Genomic DNA, 24,012 nt, shown 5'->3' on the forward strand with positions numbered 1-24,012 from the left:
GTAAGTACAACACAACCACCTACTAGCCGAACACATAACACACAGCTGTCTGTGCCAGTCGCTACAGAATGTTAAAAGACATCCGTGAAACATGTAACGTTAACATTACATTAGATCTGTAAACCGCCAGTAAAAACTATTATAAAGACTATAAATGAAAATTTTTACACGTTCAATTCTTACTTTACATCTCCGGTGGTTTCAGATCTTTTGTTATGCGTACGCAAACTTTGGTCAGTAATGTGGCATCTGTAAAGGACATGAACAGAAGTTAGCTAGTCGACCAAACCACTCTGGCCCAGAAGTTAGAGTTGCTTCGCAGCTTCCGGTTTCATTTCCAAAATAAGTCGAGAGCTGGTTTTAGAACTGCATTCAATAACGACATTACACCAGTAGATGGCGCCGTAAAGGCTTGGGCCTTCAGCTAATGACTCGTGTGAGAATGATAAAAGACACAGAAGAGGCTAGAATAACCACCTGAGCTACAAGATAGACAGTAAATATCATTTAGGCCGATTCCACTATGTAAATATGCCATGCTGTTACCATATAATTGCATCATTTATTTTTATAGCCGCATGGGGCTACTGTGGTGATCATGTCACCAAATGAATCGCACTTGTTCCAGTATTTGGGAGCACGGACTGTATATTAGGCATTTAGACTGTTGTATTAGTGAATTCCACTCTGTATGGAGGCTTGTTAAAACCATTTGCATTGCACAACCCCATTACGCAGAGGCTATATTCATATCAATAAATGAGACAAAACTAAATATTGATGAAGTCCTTAGCTATTTAACTCAGGACAGGTTATAGCCAAGGGGTCCCAAATGGTCAAGACCATCTGCAGCCTGTTTATATTGCCAGATTTGATTTCCCTATCCACCACTGCATGTGCTTCATCAACTATTCTGTTTAACATTTAGTTAGAGGCTATATTTAGAGGCCTGTGAGCTAGGGTCTCTCTTTAAGGGGAGCCCTGTGATAAAAACAGTTACAGAACACAAATAAGAGTTCCACAATTATTCCACAACACACCAGTACCCAAAATTATCGCCTAAATTGCGAACGCCTACAAGTTGAAGGCCTATTTTGTATTTGGAAAAACCTAAAAATGAAACAATGAATTCAAGTGATAGGCTAAAGAACACACGGACACATGGATTTCAATAAACAAATGGATTCTATTCTCAGATTTAATTCCTACTGCAACGCAGACAAATGACTGAATGAAACTGCATTGTTGGTTAGGGGCTCGTAAGTCAGCATTTCACTGTAAGGTCTACTACACCTGTTGTATTCAGCATTTCACTGTGAGGTCTACTACACCTGTTGTATTCAGCATTTCACTGTAAGGTCTACTACACCTGTTGTATTCAGCATTTTAATTTAAGGTCTACTACACCTGTTGTATTCAGCATTTCACTGTGAGGTCTACTACACCTGTTGTATTCAGCATTTCACTGTGAGGTCTACTACACCTGTTGTATTCAGCATTTCACTGTGAGGTCTACTACACCTGTTGTATTCAGCATTTCACTGTAAGGTCTACTATACCTGTTGTATTCAGCATTTCACTGTAAGGTCTACTACACCTGTTGTATTCAGCATTTCACTGTAAGGTCTACTACACCTGTTGTATTCAGCATTTCACTGTAAGGTCTACTACACCTGTTGTATTCAGCATTTCACTGTAAGGTCTACTACACCTGTTGTATTCAGCATTTCACTGTAAGGTCTACTACACCTGTTGTATTCAGCATTTCACTGTGAGGTCTACTACACCTGTTGTATTCAGCATTTTACTGTAAGGTCTACTACACCTGTTGTATTCAGCATTTCACTGTGAGGTCTACTACACCTGTTGTATTCAGCATTTCACTGTAAGGTCTCCCTGTTGTATTCAGCATTTCACTGTAAGGTCTACTACACCTGTTGTATTCAGCATTTCACTGTAAGGTCTACTACACCTGTTGTATTCAGCATTTCACTGTAAGGTCTACTACACCTGTTGTATTCAGCATTTCACTGTAAGGTCTACTACACCTGTTGTATTCAGCATTTCACTGTAAGGTCTACTACACCTGTTGTATTCAGCATTTCACTGTAAGGTCTACTACACCTGTTGTATTCAGCATTTCACTGTGAGGTCTACAAACCTGTTGTATTCAGCATTTTACTGTAAGGTCTACTACACCTGTTGTATTCAGCATTTCACTGTAAGGTCTACTACACCTGTTGTATTCAGCATTTCACTGTAAGGTCTACTACACCTGTTGTATTCAGCATTTCACTGTGAGGTCTACTACACCTGTTGTATTCAGCATTTCACTGTGAGGTCTACTACACCTGTTGTATTCAGCATTTCACTGTGAGGTCTACTACACCTGTTGTATTCAGCATTTCACTGTGAGGTCTACTACACCTGTTGTATTCAGCATTTCACTGTAAGGTCTACTACACCTGTTGTATTCAGCATTTCACTGTGAGGTCTACTACACCTGTTGTATTCAGCATTTCACTGTAAGGTCTACTACACCTGTTGTATTCAGCATTTCACTGTGAGGTCTACTACACCTGTTGTATTCAGCATTTCACTGTAAGGTCTACTACACCTGTTGTATTCAGCATTTCACTGTAAGGTCTACTACACCTGTTGTATTCAGCATTTCACTGTAAGGTCTACTACACCTGTTGTATTCAGCATTTCACTGTAAGGTCTACTACACCTGTTGTATTCAGCATTTCACTGTGAGGTCTACTACACCTGTTGTATTCGGCGCTTGTGACTAATACAATTTGATTACACACTGAACTGAATGAAGGATGAATTAAAATGTTGAAACGTGTCGGAACGATGCCCTGCTCTTCACTTGGCTAGGATGCATATAGTCCTACATGATGTGCCTTTAACGATCCCCGGTCGGCACGACCGGTTATGATTCATGATTCCTGGTAGATACTACTGGTTATGATTCCTGGTAGATACTACTGGTTATGATTCCTGGTAGGTACTACTGGTTATGATTCCTGGTAGATACTACTGGTTATGATTCCTGGTAGATACTACTGGTTATGATTCCTGGTAGACACTACTGGTTATGATTCCTGGTAGACACTACTGGTTATGATTCCTGGTAGATACTACTGGTTATGATTCCTGGTAGACACTACTGGTTATGATTCCTGGTAGACACTACTGGTTATGATTCCTGGTAGACACTACTGGTTATGATTCCTGGTAGACACTACTGGTTATGATTCCTGGTAGACACTACTGGTTATGATTCCTGGTAGACACTACTGGTTATGATTCCTGGTAGATACTACTGGTTATGATTCCTGGTAGACACTACTGGTTATGATTCCTGGTAGATACTACTGGTTATGATTCCTGGTAGATACTACTGGTTATGATTCCTGGTAGACACTACTGGTTATGATTCCTGGTAGACACTACTGGTTATGATTCCTGGTAGACACTACTGGTTATGATTCCTGGTAGACACTACTGGTTATGATTCCTGGTAGACACTACTGGTTATGATTCCTGGTAGACACTACTGGTTATGATTCCTGGTAGATACTACTGGTTATGATTCATTATTCCTGGTAGATACTACTGGTTATGATTCCTGGTAGATACTACTGGTCATGATTCCTGGTAGATACTACTGGTCATGATTCCTGGTAGATACTACTGGTCATTATTCCTGGTAGATACTACTGGTTATGATTCATTATTCCTGGTAGATACTACTGGTTATGATTCCTGGTAGATACTACCGGTTATGATTCCTGGTAGATACTACTGGTTATGATTCATTATTCCTGGTAGATACTACTGGTTATGATTCCTGGTAGATACTACTGGTTATGATTCATTATTCCTGGTAGATACTACTGGTTATGATTCCTGGTAGATACTATTGGTCATGATTCTTGGTAGATACTACTGGTCATTATTCCTGGTAGATACTACTGGTTATGATTCATTATTCCTGGTAGACACTACTGGTTATGATTCATTATTCCTGGTAGATACTACTGGTTATGATTCATTATTACTGGTAGACACTACTGGTTATGATTAATTATTCCTGGTAGACACTACTGGTTATGATTCATTATTCCTGGTAGATACTACTGGTTATGATTCCTGGTAGATACTACTGGTTATGATTCCTGGTAGATACTACTGGTTATGATTCCTGGTAGATACTACTGGTCATGATTCCTGGTAGATACTACTGGTCATGATTCCTGGTAGATACTACTGGTCATGATTCCTGGTAGATACTACTGGTCATGATTCCTGGTAGACACTACTGGTTATGATTCCTGGTAGATACTACTGGTTATGATTCCTGGTAGATACTACTGGTTATGATTCCTGGTAGATACTACTGGTCATTATTCCTGGTAGATACTACTGGTCATTATTCCTGGTAGATACTACTGGTCATTATTCCTGGTAGATACTACTGGTTATGATTCATTATTCCTGGTAGATACTACTGCTTGTGATTCCTGGTAGATACTACTGGTCATTATTCCTGGTAGATACTACTGGTCATGATTCTTGGTAGATACTACTGGTTATGATTCATTATTCCTGGTAGATACTACTGGTCATGATTCCTGGTAGATACTACTGGTCATGATTCCTGGTAGATACTACTGGTCATGATTCCTGGTAGATACTACTGGTCATGATTCCTGGTAGATACTACTGGTCATGATTCTTGGTAGATACTACTGGTCATGATTCTTGGTAGATACTACTGGTCATGATTCTTGGTAGATACTACTGGTCATGATTCTTGGTAGATACTACCGGTTATGATTAATTATTCCTGGTGGATACTACTGGTCATTATTCTTGGTAGATACTACTGGTCATTATTCCTGGTAGATACTACTGGTCATTATTCCTGGTAGATACTACTGGTTATGATTCTTGGTAGATACTACTGGTCATTATTCCTGGTAGATACTACTGGTTATGATTCCTGGTAGATACTACTGGTTATGATTCCTGGTAGATACTACTGGTTATGATTCCTGGTAGACACTACTGGTTATGATTCCTGGTAGATACTACTGGTCATGATTCCTGGTAGATACTACTGGTCATGATTCCTGGTAGATACTACTGGTCATGATTCCTGGTAGATACTACTGGTCATGATTCCTGGTAGATACTACTGGTTATGATTCCTGGTAGATACTACTGGTTATGATTCCTGGTAGATACTACTGGTCATGATTCCTGGTAGATACTACTGGTTATGATTCCTGGTAGATACTACTGGTCATGATTCCTGGTAGATACTACTGGTTATGATTCCTGGTAGATACTACTGGTTATGATTCCTGGTAGATACTACTGGTCATGATTCCTGGTAGATACTACTGGTTATGATTCCTGGTAGATACTACTGGTCATGATTCCTGGTAGATACTACTGGTCATGATTCCTGGTAGATACTACTGGTTATGATCCCTGGTAGATACAACTGGTCATCATTCCTGGTAGATACTACTGGTTATGATTCCTGGTAGATACTACTGGTCATGATTCCTGGTAGATACTACTGGTTATGATTCCTGGTAGATACTACCGGTTATGATTCCTGGTAGACACTACTGGTTATGATTCCTGGTAGATACTACCGGTTATGATTCCTGGTAGACACTACTGGTCATGATTCCTGGTAGATACTACTGGTCATGATTCCTGGTAGATACTACTGGTTATGATTCCTGGTAGATACTACCGGTTATGATTCCTGGTAGACACTACTGGTTATGATTCCTGGTAGATACTACCGGTTATGATTCCTGGTAGACACTACTGGTCATTATTCCTGGTAGATACTACTGGTTATGATTAATTATTCCTGGTGGATACTACTGGTTATGATTCATTATTCCTGGTAGATACTACCGGTTATGATTCCTGGTAGATACTACTGGTCATTATTCTTGGTAGATACTACTGGTCATTATTCCTGGTAGATACTACTGGTCATTATTCCTGGTAGATACTACTGGTTATTATTCATTATTCCTGGTAGATACTACTGCTTGTGATTCCTGGTAGATACTACTGGTTATGATTCTTGGTAGATACTACTGGTCATTATTCTTGGTAGATACTACCGGTTATGATTCCTGGTAGATACTACCGGTTATGATTCCTGGTAGATACTACTGGTCATGATTCCTGGTAGATACTACTGGTTATGATTCCTGGTAGATACTACTGGTCATTATTCTTGGTAGATACTACTGGTCATTATTCCTGGTAGATACTACCGGTTATGATTCCTGGTAGACACTACTGGTTATGATTCCTGGTAGATACTACCGGTTATGATTCCTGGTAGATACTACTGGTCATGATTCCTGGTAGATACTACTGGTTATGATTCCTGGTAGATACTACTGGTCATTATTCTTGGTAGATACTACTGGTCATTATTCCTGGTAGATACTACTGGTTATGATTCCTGGTAGATACTACTGGTCATGATTCCTGGTAGATACTACTGGTTATGATTCCTGGTAGATACTACTGGTTATGATTCCTGGTAGATACTACTGGTCATGATTCATTATTCCTGGTAGATACTACTGGTTATGATTCCTGGTAGATACTACTGGTTATGATTCTTGGTAGATACTACTGGTTATGATTCCTGGTAGATACTACTGGTCATGATTCCTGGTAGATACTACTGGTTATGATTCCTGGTAGATACTACTGGTTATGATTCATTATTCCTGGTAGATACTACTGGTTATTATTCCTGGTAGATACTACTGGTCATTATTCCTGGTAGATACTACTGGTCATTATTCCTGTTAGATACTACTGGTCATTATTCCTGGTAGATACTACTGGTTATTATTCCTGGTAGATACTACTGGTCATTATTCCTGGTAGATACTACTGGTCATTATTCCTGGTAGATACTACTGGTTATGATTAATTATTCCTGGTGGATACTACTGGTCATTATTCCTGGTGGATACTACTGGTCATTATTCATTATTCCTGGTAGATACTACTGGTCATTATTCCTGGTAGATACTACTGGTTATGATTGCAGACAGAGCCCAGAGAATGGGACGGTGTAATGTTGAATGTGTCATATGAAGTTGCATTCATGGGGATGTCCACGTCACCCAGAGATATGTCCATGCTGTGGAGAGACACCTAGCGGGCTGAAACTGCACTGTTTTAGACATAATACAGATAGTGCTATCTAGACTTACGCTGGTAAACAACTCCATTAGCTACCTAAACGTGAAGTAAACTCAACTGAGGAGTCATAGAGACTTTTAACTTGAAAACGTGCAGGATCCTTTCAGGTTTCCCTGACTTCTGGATTTTATACGGTGTTATGATTGTTCAGGTAGCTCAGAGTAGGAGTACTGGTACCGAGTCAACGTGCAGGTGTACGAGGTAATAATCCTCACAGGCCGTGTGGTGAACGTTTTTTGTTGGTGAGATGAAACTGCCTAAACTCTGAAAGATATTATTGTACGTCACAATTGTTCAAGCCTAAAATAGTCTGTCATCGTAACATGGTGTTTAAATGTCACGTTTCACACGTGGCTTTTCTTACGATCCTAAGGATACGTACGATTCAACCTTTTGTCAGGGATCTCACTCCATAATTAAGGCCTGCAGTGTGAACAAGACTGAAGATCTTTCCACATCTGGATTGTCCAACATTCGCCCATTATTCTTTTCAGAATTCTTCAAGCTCTGTCAAATTGGTTGTTGATCATTGCTAGATAACCATTTTTCAGGTCTTGCCATAGGTTTGACTTAAATGTACTTGGAAAAATCTAACTCGGCCACTCAGGAACATTCACTGTAAACAACGCCAGTGTAGATTTGGTTCTGATGTTTTAGGTCATTGTCCTGCTGAAAGGTCAATTGACTGCTCGACTGAGGGACAGATAATTGTAGGCGCGGGCTAGAGAGGAGGTCGGCATTCCAAAATGTTGTTTAAACACTGTTATTGCACACAGAGTGAGGCCATGCACCTTGTGACTTTGTTAAGCACATTCAATGACATTTCTATCTTTTGTTGTTGTTAACTGTTAATTTGTGTGATTGCCAAAGCAAGAGAGAAAAAACCCAGTTTCCCAGGACAATAAAGACTTTTGAATTGAGCGAGCATGGGGGGGGGGGGGGGGGCAGGGTTTCCATGGAAACAGAGTACAAGGCCTTAGATATTGCAGCTGTTGAAGGTTATGCAACATGCTGTTGCCATGGCAATGTAGTGGAGGGGGATAAAGAGAGGAGCTAAATTACCAGTAGATTTAGCAGTGTAGCATCCCCCATACACAGTTAAAACCATTTCAGTTACTTCCCTCTCCCTCTCAAATTCAAAATATATTTTATTTCTCACATTTGCTTGAACACAACAGGTGTAGACTTTACTGTGAAATGCTTACTTCCAGGCGCTTTCCAACAATGCAGAGTTAAAAAGTGAGAAACATTTGCAAAAAAGGAAATAGTAAACAATAAAATAACAAGATAATATACACAAGAAGCACCGGTATCAAAAACATTGTACATGGGTACGAGGTAGTTGAGGTAATAATGAGACTATAAACAAGGAGTACTGGTACCGAGTCAATGTGCAGGGGTACGAGGTAGTTGAGGTAATAATGAGACTATAAACAAGGAGTACTGGTACCGAGTCAATGTGCAGGGGTACGAGGTAGTTGAGGTAATAATGAGACTATAAACAAGGAGTACTGGTACCGAGTCAATGTGCAGGGGTACGAGGTAGTTGAGGTAATAATGAGACTATATACAAGGAGTACTGGTACCGAGTCAATGTGCAGGGGTACGAGGTAATAATGAGACTGTATACAAGGAGTACTGGTACCGAGTCAATGTGCAGGGGTACGAGGTAATAATGAGACTATATACAAGGAGTACTGGTACCTAGTCAATGTGCAGGGGTACGAGGTAATAATGAGACTATATACAAGGAGTACTGGTACCTAGTCAATGTGCAGGGGTACGAGGTAGTTGAGGTAATAATGAGACTATAAACGAGGAGTACTGGTACCGAGTCAACGTGCAGGGGTACGAGGTAGTTGAGGTAATAATGAGACTATAAACGAGGAGTACTGGTACCGAGTCAACGTGCAGGGGTACGAGGTAATAATGAGACTATATACAAGGAGTACTGGTACCGAGTCAATATGTAGGGGTACGAGGTAATAATGAGACTGTATACAAGGAGTACTGGTACCAAGTAGGGCTGTGGCAGTCATGAAATTTCATCAGCCGGTGATCGTCAAGCAAATAACTGTCTCACGGTAATTGACTGTTAACTAACAAAACACATGCAGCATCTCCTGGCTTCCACGCGTAGCCCACAAGTCAATGATGCCGACCTTTGGAACCGCTACATTTCAAAAAGTCCAATAAATCCATGTAATGTAGCCTACACCATCACAGTAAATCCATGTAATGTAGCCTACACCACTACAATAAATCCATTATATATTCTAGCCAGGTCTTAAGAAAATGTTGGGCTGTGTGTTTAGATTTTTAATACATTGTAAGGCTGTATGATGCGACTAATGATGATTTTGAAAAAGGCTGCTTGACGCTGCTGTGTGTTTTTTTTGCGCAGGCTGTACACACTACATCAGTCTCTCATTCACAATTTGAAAAACACTTGATAATGCCTGGAATTTGACGGCGGCGGCGGCATCCCCTTTTGGGGGGCGTAATGCACCCTAAAAAAACAAAGAAAACATGCCTTTTCGCGGCCCCGAGTTCTGCCCTTATTACTGGGTGCAAACCGAAGGGTCTCTCACACGGTTCTCAGTCCCGTGACCGGGTGTTTCTCACAGGCTATAAGTTAAGACAAATCGGGGACGCAAATTCCAATTCCGAGGAGCTTTGATGAACTGTCCACATTTACTTTTTTGTCAGCCAAAAGTGACCACAAATGTGATCATAATAAAAGCATTACATGTATATAGGTGCAGTGTTATGGCGAAAATTATCTTCCCCAAACTTGAAACTCACGTGCTGCTCATGTATCCCATTTAGGCTCTACGCCCCTTGTAAAAGAGGATTAATGTTCTTCATTTTAAGAAGATATCTGGCAACTGCACAGCCCACAACTGCAAGGCTCTCCAGAGGGTAGTGAGGTCTGCACAACGCATCACCGGGGGCAAACTACCTGCCCTCCAGGACACCTACACCACCCGATGTCACAGGAAGGCCGTAAAGATCATCAAGGACATCAACCACCCGAGCCACTGCCTGTTCACCCCGCTATCATCCAGAAGGTGAGGTCAGTACAGGTGCATCAAAGCTGGGACCGAGAGACTGAAAAACAGCTTCTATTTCAAGGCCAGCAGACTGTTAAACAGCCATCACTATCATAGAGAGGCTGCTGCCTACATAGACTTGAAATCACTAGCCACTTTTTAAAAAAGCGATCACTTCTTAAAATTAAAAAATTTATCCTCTTTACAAGACATGTAGAGCATAATTGTAATAATGTTTACATTACTCATCTCATATGAATATACTGTATACTGTATTTTATATCATCTATTGCTCATGCATGTATTTATATACAGTTGAAGTCAGAAGTTTACATAAACTCAATTAGTATTTGGTAGCATTTCCTTTAAATTGTTTAACTTGGGTCAAACGTTTTGGGTAGCCATCCACAAGCTTCCCACAATAAGTTGGGTGAATTTTGTCCCATTCCTCCTGACAGAGCTGGTGTAACTGAGTCAGGTTTGTAGGCCTCCTTGCTCGCACACACTTTTTCAGTTCTGCCCACAAATGTTTTATAGGATTGAGGTCAGGGCTTTGTGATGGCAAAATGGCTTATGGACAACAATGTCAAGGTATTGGAGTGGCCACAACTTTGGAAGTATGCTTGTGGTCATTGCCCATTTGGAAGACCCATTTGCAACCAAGCTTTAACTTCCTGACTGATGTCTTGAGAAGTTGCTTCAATATATCCAAATAATTTTCCTTTCTCATGATGTCATCTATTTTGTGAAGTGCACCAGTCCCTCCTGCAGAAAGGCACCCCCACAACATGATGCTGCCACCCCTGTGCTCCACGATTGGGATGGTGTTCTTCGGCTTGCAAGCCTCCCCTTTTTTCCTCCAAACATAACAATGGTCATTATGGCCAAACAGTTCCATTTTTGTTTCATCAGCCCAGAGGACATTTCTCCAAAAGGTACGATCTTTGTCCCCATGTGCAGTTGCAAACCATAGGCTGGCTTTTTTATGGTGGTTTTGGAGCAGTGGCTTCTTCCATGCGGAGCGGCCTTTCAGGTTATGTCGATACAGGACTCGTTTTACTGTGGATATAGATACTTTTGTACCTGTTTCCTCCAGCATCTTCACAAGGTCCTTTGCTGTTGTTCTGGGATTGATTAGCACTTTTCGCACCAAAGTATGTTCATCTCTAGGAGACAGAACACGTCTCCTTCCTGAACGGTATGACGGCTGCGTGATCCCTCGGTGTTTATACTTGCGTACTATTGTTTGTACAGATAAACGTGGTACCTTCAGGTGTTTGGAAATTGCTCCCAAGGATGGACCAGACTTGTGGACGTCTACAATTATTTTTCCTGAGGTCTTGTCTGATTTCTTTTGATATTCCCATGATGTCAAGCAAAGAGGCACTGAGTTTGAAGGTAGGCCATAAAATACATCCACAGGTACACCTCCAATTGACTCAAATGATGTCAATTAGCCTATCAGAAGCTTCTAAAGCCATGACATAATTTTCTGGAATTTTCCAAGCTGTTTTTATTTTATTTACTTCACCTTTATTTCACCTTTATTTAACCAGGTATTTATTTAGTGCCTTGCGAAAGTATTCGGCCCCCTTGAACTTTGCGACCTTTTGCCACATTTCAGGCTTCAAACATAAAGATATAAAACTGTATTTTTTTGTGAAGAATCAACAACAAGTGGGACACAATCATGAAGTGGAACGACATTTATTGGATATTTCAAACTTTTTTAACAAATCAAAAACTGAAAAATTGGGCGTGCAAAATTATTCAGCCCCCTTAAGTTAATACTTTGTAGCGCCACCTTTTGCTGCGATTACAGCTGTAAGTCGCTTGGGGTATGTCTCTATCAGTTTTGCACATCGAGAGACTGAAATGTTTTCCCATTCCTCCTTGCAAAACAGCTCGAGCTCAGTGAGGTTGGATGGAGAGCATTTGTGAACAGCAGTTTTCAGTTCTTTCCACAGATTCTCGATTGGATTCAGGTCTGGTCTTTGACTTGGCCATTCTAACACCTGGATATGTTTATTTTTGAACCATTCCATTGTAGATTTTGCTTTATGTTTTGGATCATTGTCTTGTTGGAAGACAAATCTCCGTCCCAGTCTCAGGTCTTTTGCAGACTCCATCAGGTTTTCTTCCAGAATGGTCCTGTATTTGGCTCCATCCATCTTCCCATCAATTTTAACCATCTTCCCTGTCCCTGCTGAAGAAAAGCAGGCCCAAACCATGATGCTGCCACCACCATGTTTGACAGTGGGGATGGTGTGTTCAGCTGTGTTGCTTTTACGCCAAACATAACGTCTTGCATTGTTGCCAAAAAGTTCAATTTTGGTTTCATCTGACCAGAGCACCTTCTTCCACATGTTTGGTGTGTCTCCCAGGTGGCTTGTGGCAAACTTTAAACGACACTTTTTATGGATATCTTTAAGAAATGGCTACCTTCTTGCCACTCTTCCATAAAGGCCAGATTTGTGCAATATACGACTGATTGTTGTCCTATGGACAGAGTCTCCCACCTCAGCTGTAGATCTCTGCAGTTCATCCAGAGTGATCATGGGCCTCTTGGCTGCATCTCTGATCAGTCTTCTCCTTGTATGAGCTGAAAGTTTAGAGGGACGGCCAGGTCTTGGTAGATTTGCAGTGGTCTGATACTCCTTCCATTTCAATATTATCGCTTGCACAGTGCTCCTTGGGATGTTTAAAGCTTGGGAAATCTTTTTGTATCTAAATCCGGCTTTAAACTTCTTCACAACAGTATCTCGGACCTGCCTGGTGTGTTCCTTGTTCTTCATGATGCTCTCTGCGCTTTTAACGGACCTCTGAGACTATCACAGTGCAGGTGCATTTATACGGAGACTTGATTACACACAGGTGGATTGTATTTATCATCATTAGTCATTTAGGTCAACATTAGATCATCCAGAGATCCTCACTGAACTTCTGGAGAGAGTTTGCTGCACTGAAAGTAAAGGGGCTGAATAATTTTGCACACCCAATTTTTCAGTTTTTGATTTGTTAAAAAAGTTTGAAATATCCAATAAATGTTGTTCCACTTCATGATTGTGTCCCACTTGTTGTTGATTCTTCACAAAAAAATACAGTTTTATATCTTTATGTTTGAAGCCTGAAAGGTGGCAAAAGGTCGCAAAGTTCAAGGGGGCCGAATACTTTCGCAAGGCACTGTATACTGACATCATGTCAGTAATTCTCTCGTTAACACAGGTGTGAGTGTTAACTAGGACAAGGCTGGAAATCACCCTGTCATGCTGATTGAGTTCAAATAACAGACTGGAAGCTTCAAAAGGAGGGTGGTGCTTAGAATCATTGTTCTTCCTCTGTCAAACATGGTTACCTGCAAGGAAACACGTGCCGTCATCATTGCTTTGCACAAAAAGGGCTTCACAACCAAGGATATTGCTGCCAGTAAGATTGCACCTAAATCAACCATTTATCAGATCATCAAGAACTTCAAGGAGAGGCATTCAATTGTTGTGAAGGCGGCTTCAGGGTGCCCAAGAAAGTCCAGCAAGCGCCAGGACCGTCTCCTAAAGTTGATTCAGCTGTGGGATCGGGGCACCACCAGTACAGAGCTTGCTCAGGAATGGCAGCAGGCAGGTGTGAGTGCATCTGTACGCACAGTGAGGCGAAGACTTTTGGAGGATGGCCTGGTGTCAAGAAGGGCAGCAAAGAAGCCACTTCTCTCCAGGAAAAACATCAGGGACAGACTGATATTCTGCCAAAGGTACAGGGATTGGACTGCTGAGGACTGGGGTGAAGTCATTTTCTCTGATGACTCCCCTTTCCGATTGTTTGGGGCATCCGGGAAAAGCTTGTCCGGAGAAGACAAGGTGAGCGCTACCATCAGTCCTGTGTCATGCCAACAGTAAAGCATCCTGAGACCATTCATGTGTGGGGTTGCTTCTCAGCCAAGGGAGTGTGCACACTCACAATTTTGCCTAAGAACACAGCCATGAATAAAGAATGGTACCAACACATCCCCAAGAGCAACTTCTCCCAACCATCCAGGAACAGTTTGGTGACAAACAATGCCTTTTCCAGCATGATGGAGCACCTTGCCATAAGGAAGAAGTGATAACTAAGTGGCTCGGGGAACAAAACATCGATATTTTGGGTCCATTGCCAGGAAACTCCCCAGACCTTAATCCCATTGAGAACTTGTGGTTAATCCTCAAGAGGCAGGTGGACAAACAAAAACCCACAAATTCTGACAAACTCCAAGCATTGATTATGCAAGAATGGGCTGCCATCAGTCAGGATGTGGCCCAGAAGTTAATTGACAGCATGCCAGGGCGGATTGCAGAGAGAAGGGTCAACACTGCAAATATTGCCTCTTTGCATCAACTTCATGTAATTGTCAATAAAAGCCTTTGACACTTATGAAATGCTTGTAATTATACTTCAGTATTCCATAGTAACATCTGACAAAAAAGACACTGAGGCAGCAAACTTTGTGGAAATTAATATTTGTGTCATTCTCAAAACTTTTGGCCACGACTATATATAGCGAGCGTGCCCACTCTGGTATGCCATCTGCACACGGTTGGCTAGAGCAAATCTATTGTATATTTATATTCCATTTCTTTACTTAGATTTGTGTGTATAAGGTAGTTGTTGTGAAATTGTTAGGTTAGATTACTTGTTAGATATTACTGCACGGTCGGAATTAGAAGCACAAGCATTTCGCTACACTCCCATTAACATCTGCTGACCATGTGTATGTTTTCTCACGCAATTACATAGCCTCCATTACATTTGCATTGATGTCAGAGTGATTACAGGGACAATAGAGTGCTGAGTACCAGGCAGGTAGCCAGTTTGGTAGACTACTAATGACCATCAGCAACATCAGAGCTTGGAGAAGCATAGTTACCATGACGAAACGGTCACGTGACTCTAGACCGCCAGTGTGTCGGTAATACGGTCACCTCAACAGCCCTAGTACCAAGTCAATGTGCAGGGGTACGAGGTAGGTGAGGTAACATGTAGGTAGTGGTTTCAGTCATATCACATATTCATCTAGCTATAAAGTGGAACTGTCTGGCATTGCCAGGCCAAATCCTCCTAGTTTCCCAAGTGGCAGATGGGCTGCACCAGCAGTTAAGTGAGAGTTTATTTATTTTATTTCACCTTTATTTAATCAGGAAGGCCAGTTGAGAAGAAGTTCTCATTTACAACTGCAACCTGGCCAAGATAAAGCAAAGCAGTGCGACACAAACAACAACACAGAGTTGGTGGTGATAACTAAATACATAGTGGGCCTTTAGGACTGGGTTTAACAGGATATCGTGCAGCTCTCTATATGGAGACATGGCTAACATATCTAACATGATAACATGTTGATTAGAAAGCTCCTCCAGTCTAGTCCCTGTTCACACAGCAAGGTAAAGCCTGCTACAGCCTCAGGTGTGTGTAGGTAGGTAGGTAGGTGTATAAGTGTAGGTGTGTGTGTGTTGACAAAGGGAAAGGAGAGTGAGTGAGTGAATAGGAAGGATGGATGTGTGTTTGCTCAGTGTGTGAGGGAGGCTGGGAGGGGCAGGCTGGGAATTCAGAGAGTATTCCAAGTAGAGTAATGTTGTTCCCTGCCTCCTTGGCTCCACAGAGGGGTAGTCTGCTCCCTGGCTCACCAGAGAGGTAGTCTGCTCCCTGGCTCCACAGAGGGGTAGTCTGCTCCCTGGCTCACCAGAGGGGTAGTCTGCTCCCTGGCTCACCAGAGAGGTAGTCTGCTCCCTGGCTCCACAGAGGGGTAGTCTGCTCCCTGGCTCCACAGAGGGGTAGTCTGCTCCCTGGCTCCACAGAGAGGTCGTCTGCTCCCTGGCTCACCAGAGAGGTCGTCTGCTCCCTGGCTCACCAGAGGGGTAGTCTGCTCCCTGGCTCACCAGAGGGGTAGTCTGCTCCCTGGCTCACCAGAGGGGTAGTCTGCTCCCTGGCTCACCAGAGGGGTAGTCTGCTCCCTGGCTCCACAGAGGGGTAGTCTGCTCCCTGGCTCCACAGAGGGGTAGTCTGCTCCCTGGCTCCACAGAGGGGTAGTCTGCTCCCTGGCTCACCAGAGGGGTAGTCTGCTCCCTGGCTCACCAGAGGGGTAGTCTGCTCCCTGGCTCACCAGAGGGGTAGTCTGCTCCCTGGCTCACCAGAGGGGTAGTCTGCTCCCTGGCTCACCAGAGGGGTAGTCTGCTCCCTGGCTCACCAGAGGGGTAGTCTGCTCCTTGGCTCACCAGAGGGGTAGTCTGCTCCCTGGCTCACCAGAGGGGTAGTCTGCTCCCTGGCTCACCAGAGGGGTAGTCTGCTCCCTGGCTCACCAGAGGCTCACCAGAGGGGTAGTCTGCTCCCTGGCTCACCAGGGCTCTACTTCTGACCAGGGCCCATAGAGCTTTATGTAGAGAATAGGGTGCTATTTGGGATTTGATACGTTTCTACTCCTCCTTTCACTCTCAACTGAGCCTAGGGATAAAGATAGGTCTCACGGCCCCTGGGATCCCATTCACTGACACCTTCCATTATTTAAATCACTGATCTGAATACACACAACCACAGAGTGTGAACATCTGACTGCCTGCCTGCGGGCGAGCTGGAGACTTAGCGACTAGGCAACATGAACCATCTCTGTGGGTTGAGAGAGAAAGATTCTCTGTACGGGATGATGTAATGATCGCCGTCGTACTAGACTAGTTGAGTGTCGCTCCTGCCCTTTTGAAACGTTATTGAATAACTTTATGATTCGTCTCTCTGCAGACTGGATACACCCAGAAAGCCTATTCTCAGAACTAGATGAACAAATTGTATGACTGTCAGGATCAAGTCGACCTACCTAACTTTACATGGAGACTTTTAAAGTCCCGTGGCTTCATTCAGCTCAGTAGTTTGATGCTTCATGGTGCAGATTGCAGTGCTCTGTTGAAGCTTGCCCTGGCCCAGTAACGGACTAAAAGGAGTCTAACGTTACTCCGTAGTCCAAGGACCTGTTTAAAGGGGGAATTGGGTTCTGGAAGACAAAACAGCCATCTAAACTCCAGCTAAACGTGAATCAATTCTCAGTTGCTGTCCAGTTCTAGAAACATAAATCCTCTACCTTCATATCACATCAAATGGTTGTAATTTCACAGATGCAAAAGACACTTACTGTACAGCATGTTAACCGGTTTATATTTCACCTTTATTTAACTAGGCAGGTCAGTTAAGAACAAATTCTTATTGGTTACTAGTCCAACACTCTAACCACTAGTCTACCTGCTGGTTACTAGTCCAACGCTATAACCCCTAGGATACCTGCTGGTTACTGGCCCAACGCTCTAACCACTAGGCTACCTGCTGGTTACTAGTCCAACACTGTAACCACTAGGCTACCTGCTGATTACTAGTCCAACGCTCTAACCACTAGGCTACCTGCTGGTTACTAGTCCAACACTAACCACTAGGCTACCTGCTGGTTACTAGTCCAACACTAACCACGAGACTACCTGCTGGTTACTAGTCCAACACTAACCACTAGGCTACCTGCTGGTTACTAGTCCAACGCTCAAACCACTAGGCTACCTGCTGGTTACTAGTCCAACACTCTAACCACTAGGCTACCTGCTGGTTACTAGTCCAACGCTCAAACCACTAGGATACCTGCTGGTTACTAGTCCAACACTAACCACTAGGCTACCTGCTGGTTACTAGTCCAACACTAACCACTAGGCTACCTGCTGGTTACTAGTCCAACACTAACCACTAGGCTACCTGCTGGTTACTAGTCCAACACTAACCACTAGACTACTTGCTGGTTACTAATCCAACCCTAACCACTAGACTACCTGCTGGTTACTAGTCCAACACTAACCACTAGGCTACCTGCTGGTTACTAGTCCAACACTAACCACTAGGCTACCTGCTGGTTACTAGTCCAACGCTCTAACCACTAGGCTACCTGCTGGTTACTAGTCCAACACTAACCACTAGGCTACCTGCTGGTTACTAGTCCAACACTCTAACCACTAGGCTACCTGCTGGTTACTAGTCCAACACTAACCACTAGGCTACCTGCTGGTTACTAGTCCAACACTCTAACCACTAGGCTACCTGCTGGTTACTAGTCCAACACTCTAACCACTAGGCTACCTGCCTCTAACCACTGGGATACCTGCTGGTTACTAGTCCAACCCTAACCACTAGGCTACCTGCTGGTTACTAGTCCAACCCTAACCACTAGGCTACCTGCTGGTTACTAGTCCAACCCTAACCACTAGGCTACCTGCTGGTTACTAGTCCAACCCTAACCACTAGGCTACCTGCTGGTTACTAGTCCAACCCTAACCACTAGGCTACCTGCTGGTTACTAGTCCAACACTCTAACCACTAGGCTACCTGCTGGTTACTAGTCCAACACTAACCACTAGGCTACCTGCTGGTTACTAGTCCAACACTAACCACTAGGCTACCTGCTGGTTACTAGTCCAACACTAACCACTAGGCTACCTGCTGGTTACTAGTCCAACACTAACCACTAGGCTACCTGCTGGTTACTAGTCCAACACTAACCACTAGACTACTTGCTGGTTACTAATCCAACCCTAACCACTAGACTACCTGCTGGTTACTAGTCCAACACTAACCACTAGGCTACCTGCTGGTTACTAGTCCAACACTAACCACTAGGCTACCTGCTGGTTACTAGTCCAACGCTCTAACCACTAGGCTACCTGCTGGTTACTAGTCCAACACTAACCACTAGGCTACCTGCTGGTTACTAGTCCAACACTCTAACCACTAGGCTACCTGCTGGTTACTAGTCCAACACTAACCACTAGGCTACCTGCTGGTTACTAGTCCAACCCTAACCACTAGGCTACCTGCTGGTTACTAGTCCAACACTCTAACCACTAGGCTACCTGCTGGTTACTAGTCCAACCCTAACCACTAGGATACCTGCTGGTTACTAGTCCAACCCTAACCACTAGGCTACCTGCTGGTTACTAGTCCAACCCTAACCACTAGGATACCTGCTGGTTACTAGTCCAACCCTGACCACTAGGCTACCTGCTGGTTACTAGTCCAACCCTAACCAATAGGCTACCTGCTGGTTACTAGTCCAACCCTAACCACTAGGATACCTGCTGGTTACTAGTCCAACACTAACCACTAGGCTACCTGCCACCCCACAACAGTTCCACCCAACATTTTTCTGTGACAACACGTCCGTGGCATCAGGCCGTGTGGGAACACTAACCCTATGATATGAAAGATAATGTCCTTCTGCTTCCAAAACCACACCCAATGCATGTTAATGCTCAGACTGGCGTCGCGGCTCTTAATGCTGCAAAATGCAACAAAATAATTAAAGAATTAAATTTTTAAACAATCAATTTCCTTGTTGCTATAATACTAATATTTCACCTAATTTCAGTTTGTAACAAAACAACCATATATGTTGTAAAGAATCATTGTTAAATCTAAACCTGTGAAACAGATTTTCTACGAGACAAAATAATTGTATTTTTAGTGTACAAAACAAACTCAAATTCACAAAAACTAAACTTAACGGGAAGCATAGAAATGAGCGCACATAGAACATTATCTACCTCTTCTTAGACTGGCTTTTAATGAGAATGACAGATCTATAACATAGAGCAAATCTACCTCTTCTTAGACTGGCTTTTAATGAGAAAGACAGATCTATAACATAGAGCAGATCTACCTCTTCTTAGACTTGCTTTTAATGAGAATGACAGATCTATAACATAGAGCAGATCTACCTCTTCTTAGACTTGCTTTTAATGAGAATGACAGATCTATAACATAGAGCAGATCTACCTCTTCTTAGACTGGCTTTTAATGAGAATGACAGATCTATAACATAGAACATTATCTACCTCTTCTTAGACTTGCTTTTAATGAGAATGACAGATCTATAACATAGAACATTATCTACCTCTTCTTAGACTTGCTTTTAATGAGAATGACAGATCTATAACATAGAGCAGATCTACCTCTTCTTAGACTGGCTTTTAATGAGAATGACAGATCTATAACATAGAACAGATCTACCTCTTCTTAGACCGTCTTTTAATGAGAATGACAGATCTATAAAGAGCAGATCTACCTCTTCTTAGACTGGCGTTTAATGAGAATGACAGCTCTATAACTAAAATGTGTATTTGGTTGGGTCGCCTAAAAAGTGACACATTGCAGCTTTAACCCCTCTACAACACAATGCACACAGTGAATATGCACACCGTGAATACTGCAGTTTTATGGGTTATGAAACCAGCCTACCGGGAAGTCTGAATAGATTCAGTTTTCAGGCCTATTTTAAATTAAGACAAATTGACGGATTAAAACACGAATCAAGTTCAACATTCAGGCGTTTTGCGTCGGTGGTTATTCCGATAAATTATTCTAGTGATCAGGCAGATAAAACCGAAATATGTTGGCCTAATAGAAAGTTAGTAGAGGAAGATTTTGTCGAAATGAACATAAATAGTCTGTTAAATTGAATAAAATAATTTAGCAAACACTGAGTTATGAGTTATGTAATAGGAAATCGACCCGAGTTGCCCAATCCTACAGTCGAGCCAAGATCAACAAGTTTCCACTGTAACAAGCGTCTTCCCCACTGCACACTAGCAGGCACCATATCAACAGCAACACATGTAGAAACATAAACTTACTGTCCATGTTACAATGTGGCAGTGAAGAAGTGAACCCGGAGGGGAATTCTACACATGGAAGTCTACAAAGTATCCAAACTTGTTTGACTAACGTCAGTAGTGATGAAAGAGTGTGTGTGTGTGTGTGTGTGTGTGTGGGGCAACATTTCTGCCAGTATGAAAATATGTCTTACCACACCGTTCCGTAGGCGCCCTCACCGATATACGACAGATTGTGGTACCGGGGCCCGACATCGAAGGCCTGTCCTCGGACCAACTCAGCTCCGGTTCCGGGGTTGGGGCCACTGGCAGAAACCGCAGCTGTCGCCATTGTGAAAACCGGCTGCCTTTTTACACGTTCTTCACGGCCACAAGGAAAAGTCACCGCTGTAACAACGTTATTACCGGGAGCCTTTCTGAAGTCCTCCGTATGATAAAGTGGTCTTCCTGCGCTGCTGTACACACAGGCTGACTGCGGTATGCTAGCTACACTGAGACACTATGGATACGCCTGCTGCCCACGTTGATGACGTTTATGGCGCACCTGGGAGTCGCCTGTGGGGTTCGGTTAAATCAGGATTCGTTAAATTAAATCAGTCATCTTTAAATCAGTCATCTTTAAGTCAGTCATCTTGAATTCAGTCATCTTTAAGTCAGTCATCTTTAAATCAGTCATCTTTAAGTCAGTCATCTTTAAATCAGTCATCTTTAAGTCAGTCATCTTTAAGTCAGTCATCTTTAAGTCAGTCATCTTGATGACCAGCTGGCTAGTTAGGTGCTGACGAGGCAATAGACAGCTATATTTCTCTCATAGTCGTATTACTGGGGCTTGCAGGAGTCCTCACCTTAAAGTCTTCTTTTATACTTTTGGTGTGATTGGGACGCAACACACTACTGTTATTTATCATTCTTTCAATTGGTAATAATGAACTAGATATTAGTTAACAATTATGTTGTTCTCTAGAGCGCATACAAATAAGTCTGATGATTTAAGCGTATGTACTTTGGATGGTGTTCATATTGATGAGTTAGTTAAGAAGCTGAGAATGAAAATGGGCTTCTTCTATAGAAACAGGTCCTGCCTCTCGCTACGTAGTAGAAAGCAGGTTATTCAGTCGACGCTCCTATCGGTTCCTATCGGCGACATCATCTATATGAACGCAGCTGCCACTTCATTAAAGCTGTTTTATCCAGTTTATCATAGCCCTCTGCATTTATTTACCAGTGACAATTTTGATACTCATCACCGCATTCTCTACCAGAAGGTTGGTTGGCCCTCTGTGATGTCATCACCGCATTCTCTACCAGAAGGTTGGTTGGCCCTCTGTGATGTCATCACCGCATTCTCTACCAGAAGGTTGGTTGGCCCTCTGTGATGTCATCACCGCATTCTCTACCAGAAGGTTGGTTGGCCCTCTGTGATGTCATCACCGCATTCTCTACCAGAAGGTTGGTTGGCCCTCTGTGATGTCACGTAGGTTGATACATTGCTATGTTTTCATTTATAAAGAGCCCTTTTGCAATGTTATTTTGTTTCAGTAATTTTTTGTCTCCTTCGCCCACAACAAAACGCCTATGCAAAGCCCTAACTCTGTCACTCAGAAACGTATTACAGTATCTGCCTGCAACCTGAAAATCTTAACCTGTGTACGTTTATGCTACCTGCCTCTCCCCTCTCTGAAGCAAATAATTAAACAGCAGCAGTAAAATAACAAGAAAGGCTACATACAGGGGTTACCGGTACAGAGTCAATGTGGAGGCTATATACAGGGGGTACCGGTACAGAGTCAATTTGGAGGCTACATACAGGGTGTTACGGTACAGAGTCAATGTGGAGGCTATATACAGGGGGTACCGGTACAGAGTCAATGTGGAGGCTATTTACAGGGGGTACCGGTACAGAGTCAATTTGGAGGCTACATACAGGGGGTACCGGTACAGAGTCAATGTGCTGGGGCACCAGTTAATCGGGGTAATTGAGGTAATATGTACTTGTAGGTAGAGTTATTAAAGTGACTATGCATAGATAATAAACAGAGAGTAGCAGCGTAAAAGAGGGGTCTGGGTAGCCCTTTGATTAGCTGTTCAGGAGTCTTCTGGCTTGGGGGTAGAAGCTGTTAAGAAGCCTTTTGGTCCTAGACTTGGCGCTCCGGTACCGCTTGCCGTGCGGTAGCAGAGAGAACAGTCTATGACTTGAGTGGCTGGAGTCTTCAACAATTTTCAGGGCCTTCCTCTGACACCTCCTTGTATAGAGGTCCTGGATGGCAGGAAGCTTGTCCCCGGTGATGTACTGGGCCGTACGCACTACCCTCTGTAGTGCCTTGCGTTCGGAGGCCGAGCATTTGCCAACCCAGACAGTGATGCAACCAGTCAGGATGCTCTCAATGGTGCAGCTGTATAACCCTTTGCCAAATCTTTTCAGTCTCCTGAGGGGGAATAGGTTTTGTCGTGCCCTTTTCACAACTGTCTTAGGGTGCTAGTTTGTTGGTGATGTGGATGCCAAGGAACTTGAAGCTCTCAACCTGCTCCACTACTGCCCCGTCGAGGAGAATGTGGGCGTGCTTGGTTCTCCTTTTCCTGTAGTCCACAATCATCTCCTTTGTCTTGATCACATTGAGGGAGAGGTTGTTGTCTTGGCACCACACTGCCAGGTCACTGACCTCCTCCCTATAGACGGTCTCATTGTTGTCGGTGATCAGGCCTGGTACAAATCATTTCCTAAGTTCTAGACCTCAGCTGAATCTGGTAATGAATGGTGTGGCTGTTGAACAAGTTGAGGAGACTAAATTACTTGGCGTTCGTTACCTTAGATTGTAAACTGTCATGGTCCAAACATATAGATTCAATGGTTGTAAAGATGGGGAGATGGGTCTGTCTGTAATAAAGAGATGCTCTGCTTTTTTGACACCAAAGATGGAGAGAGGACTAGAGATGTTCAGCTTTTTTGACACCACACTCCACAAAGCAAGTCCTTCAGGCTCTAGTTTTGTCTAATCTTGATTATTGTCCAGTCGTGTGGTCCAGTGCTGCAAGGA

At 43.0% G+C, this 24,012-nt stretch overlaps 1 protein-coding gene across 6 annotated transcripts in view; it reads right to left on the minus strand.

Moving 5' to 3' along the window:
• LOC110535142 (mitogen-activated protein kinase 1) overlaps positions 1 to 21,486 on the minus strand; it is a 60,033-nt gene extending 38,547 nt beyond the window's left edge. For 4 of the 6 annotated variants that reach the window (XM_036936559.1, XM_036936560.1, XM_036936561.1 and 1 more), the window contains exon 1: positions 21,172 to 21,484. In XM_036936559.1, the coding sequence (XP_036792454.1) occupies positions 21,172 to 21,308 (137 nt within the window). In that variant the 5' untranslated portion in view covers positions 21,309 to 21,484. Of the gene's footprint in view, positions 1 to 21,171 lie in introns of all 6 variants that reach the window. The other 2 variants (XM_036936558.1, XM_036936562.1) reach the window with 2 other exon arrangements.
• Positions 21,487 to 24,012: the final 2,526 nt, after the last annotated feature.

This window comes from Oncorhynchus mykiss, chromosome 11 (genome assembly GCF_013265735.2).
Source record: "Oncorhynchus mykiss isolate Arlee chromosome 11, USDA_OmykA_1.1, whole genome shotgun sequence".
Taxonomy (NCBI): Eukaryota; Metazoa; Chordata; class Actinopteri; order Salmoniformes; family Salmonidae; genus Oncorhynchus; species Oncorhynchus mykiss.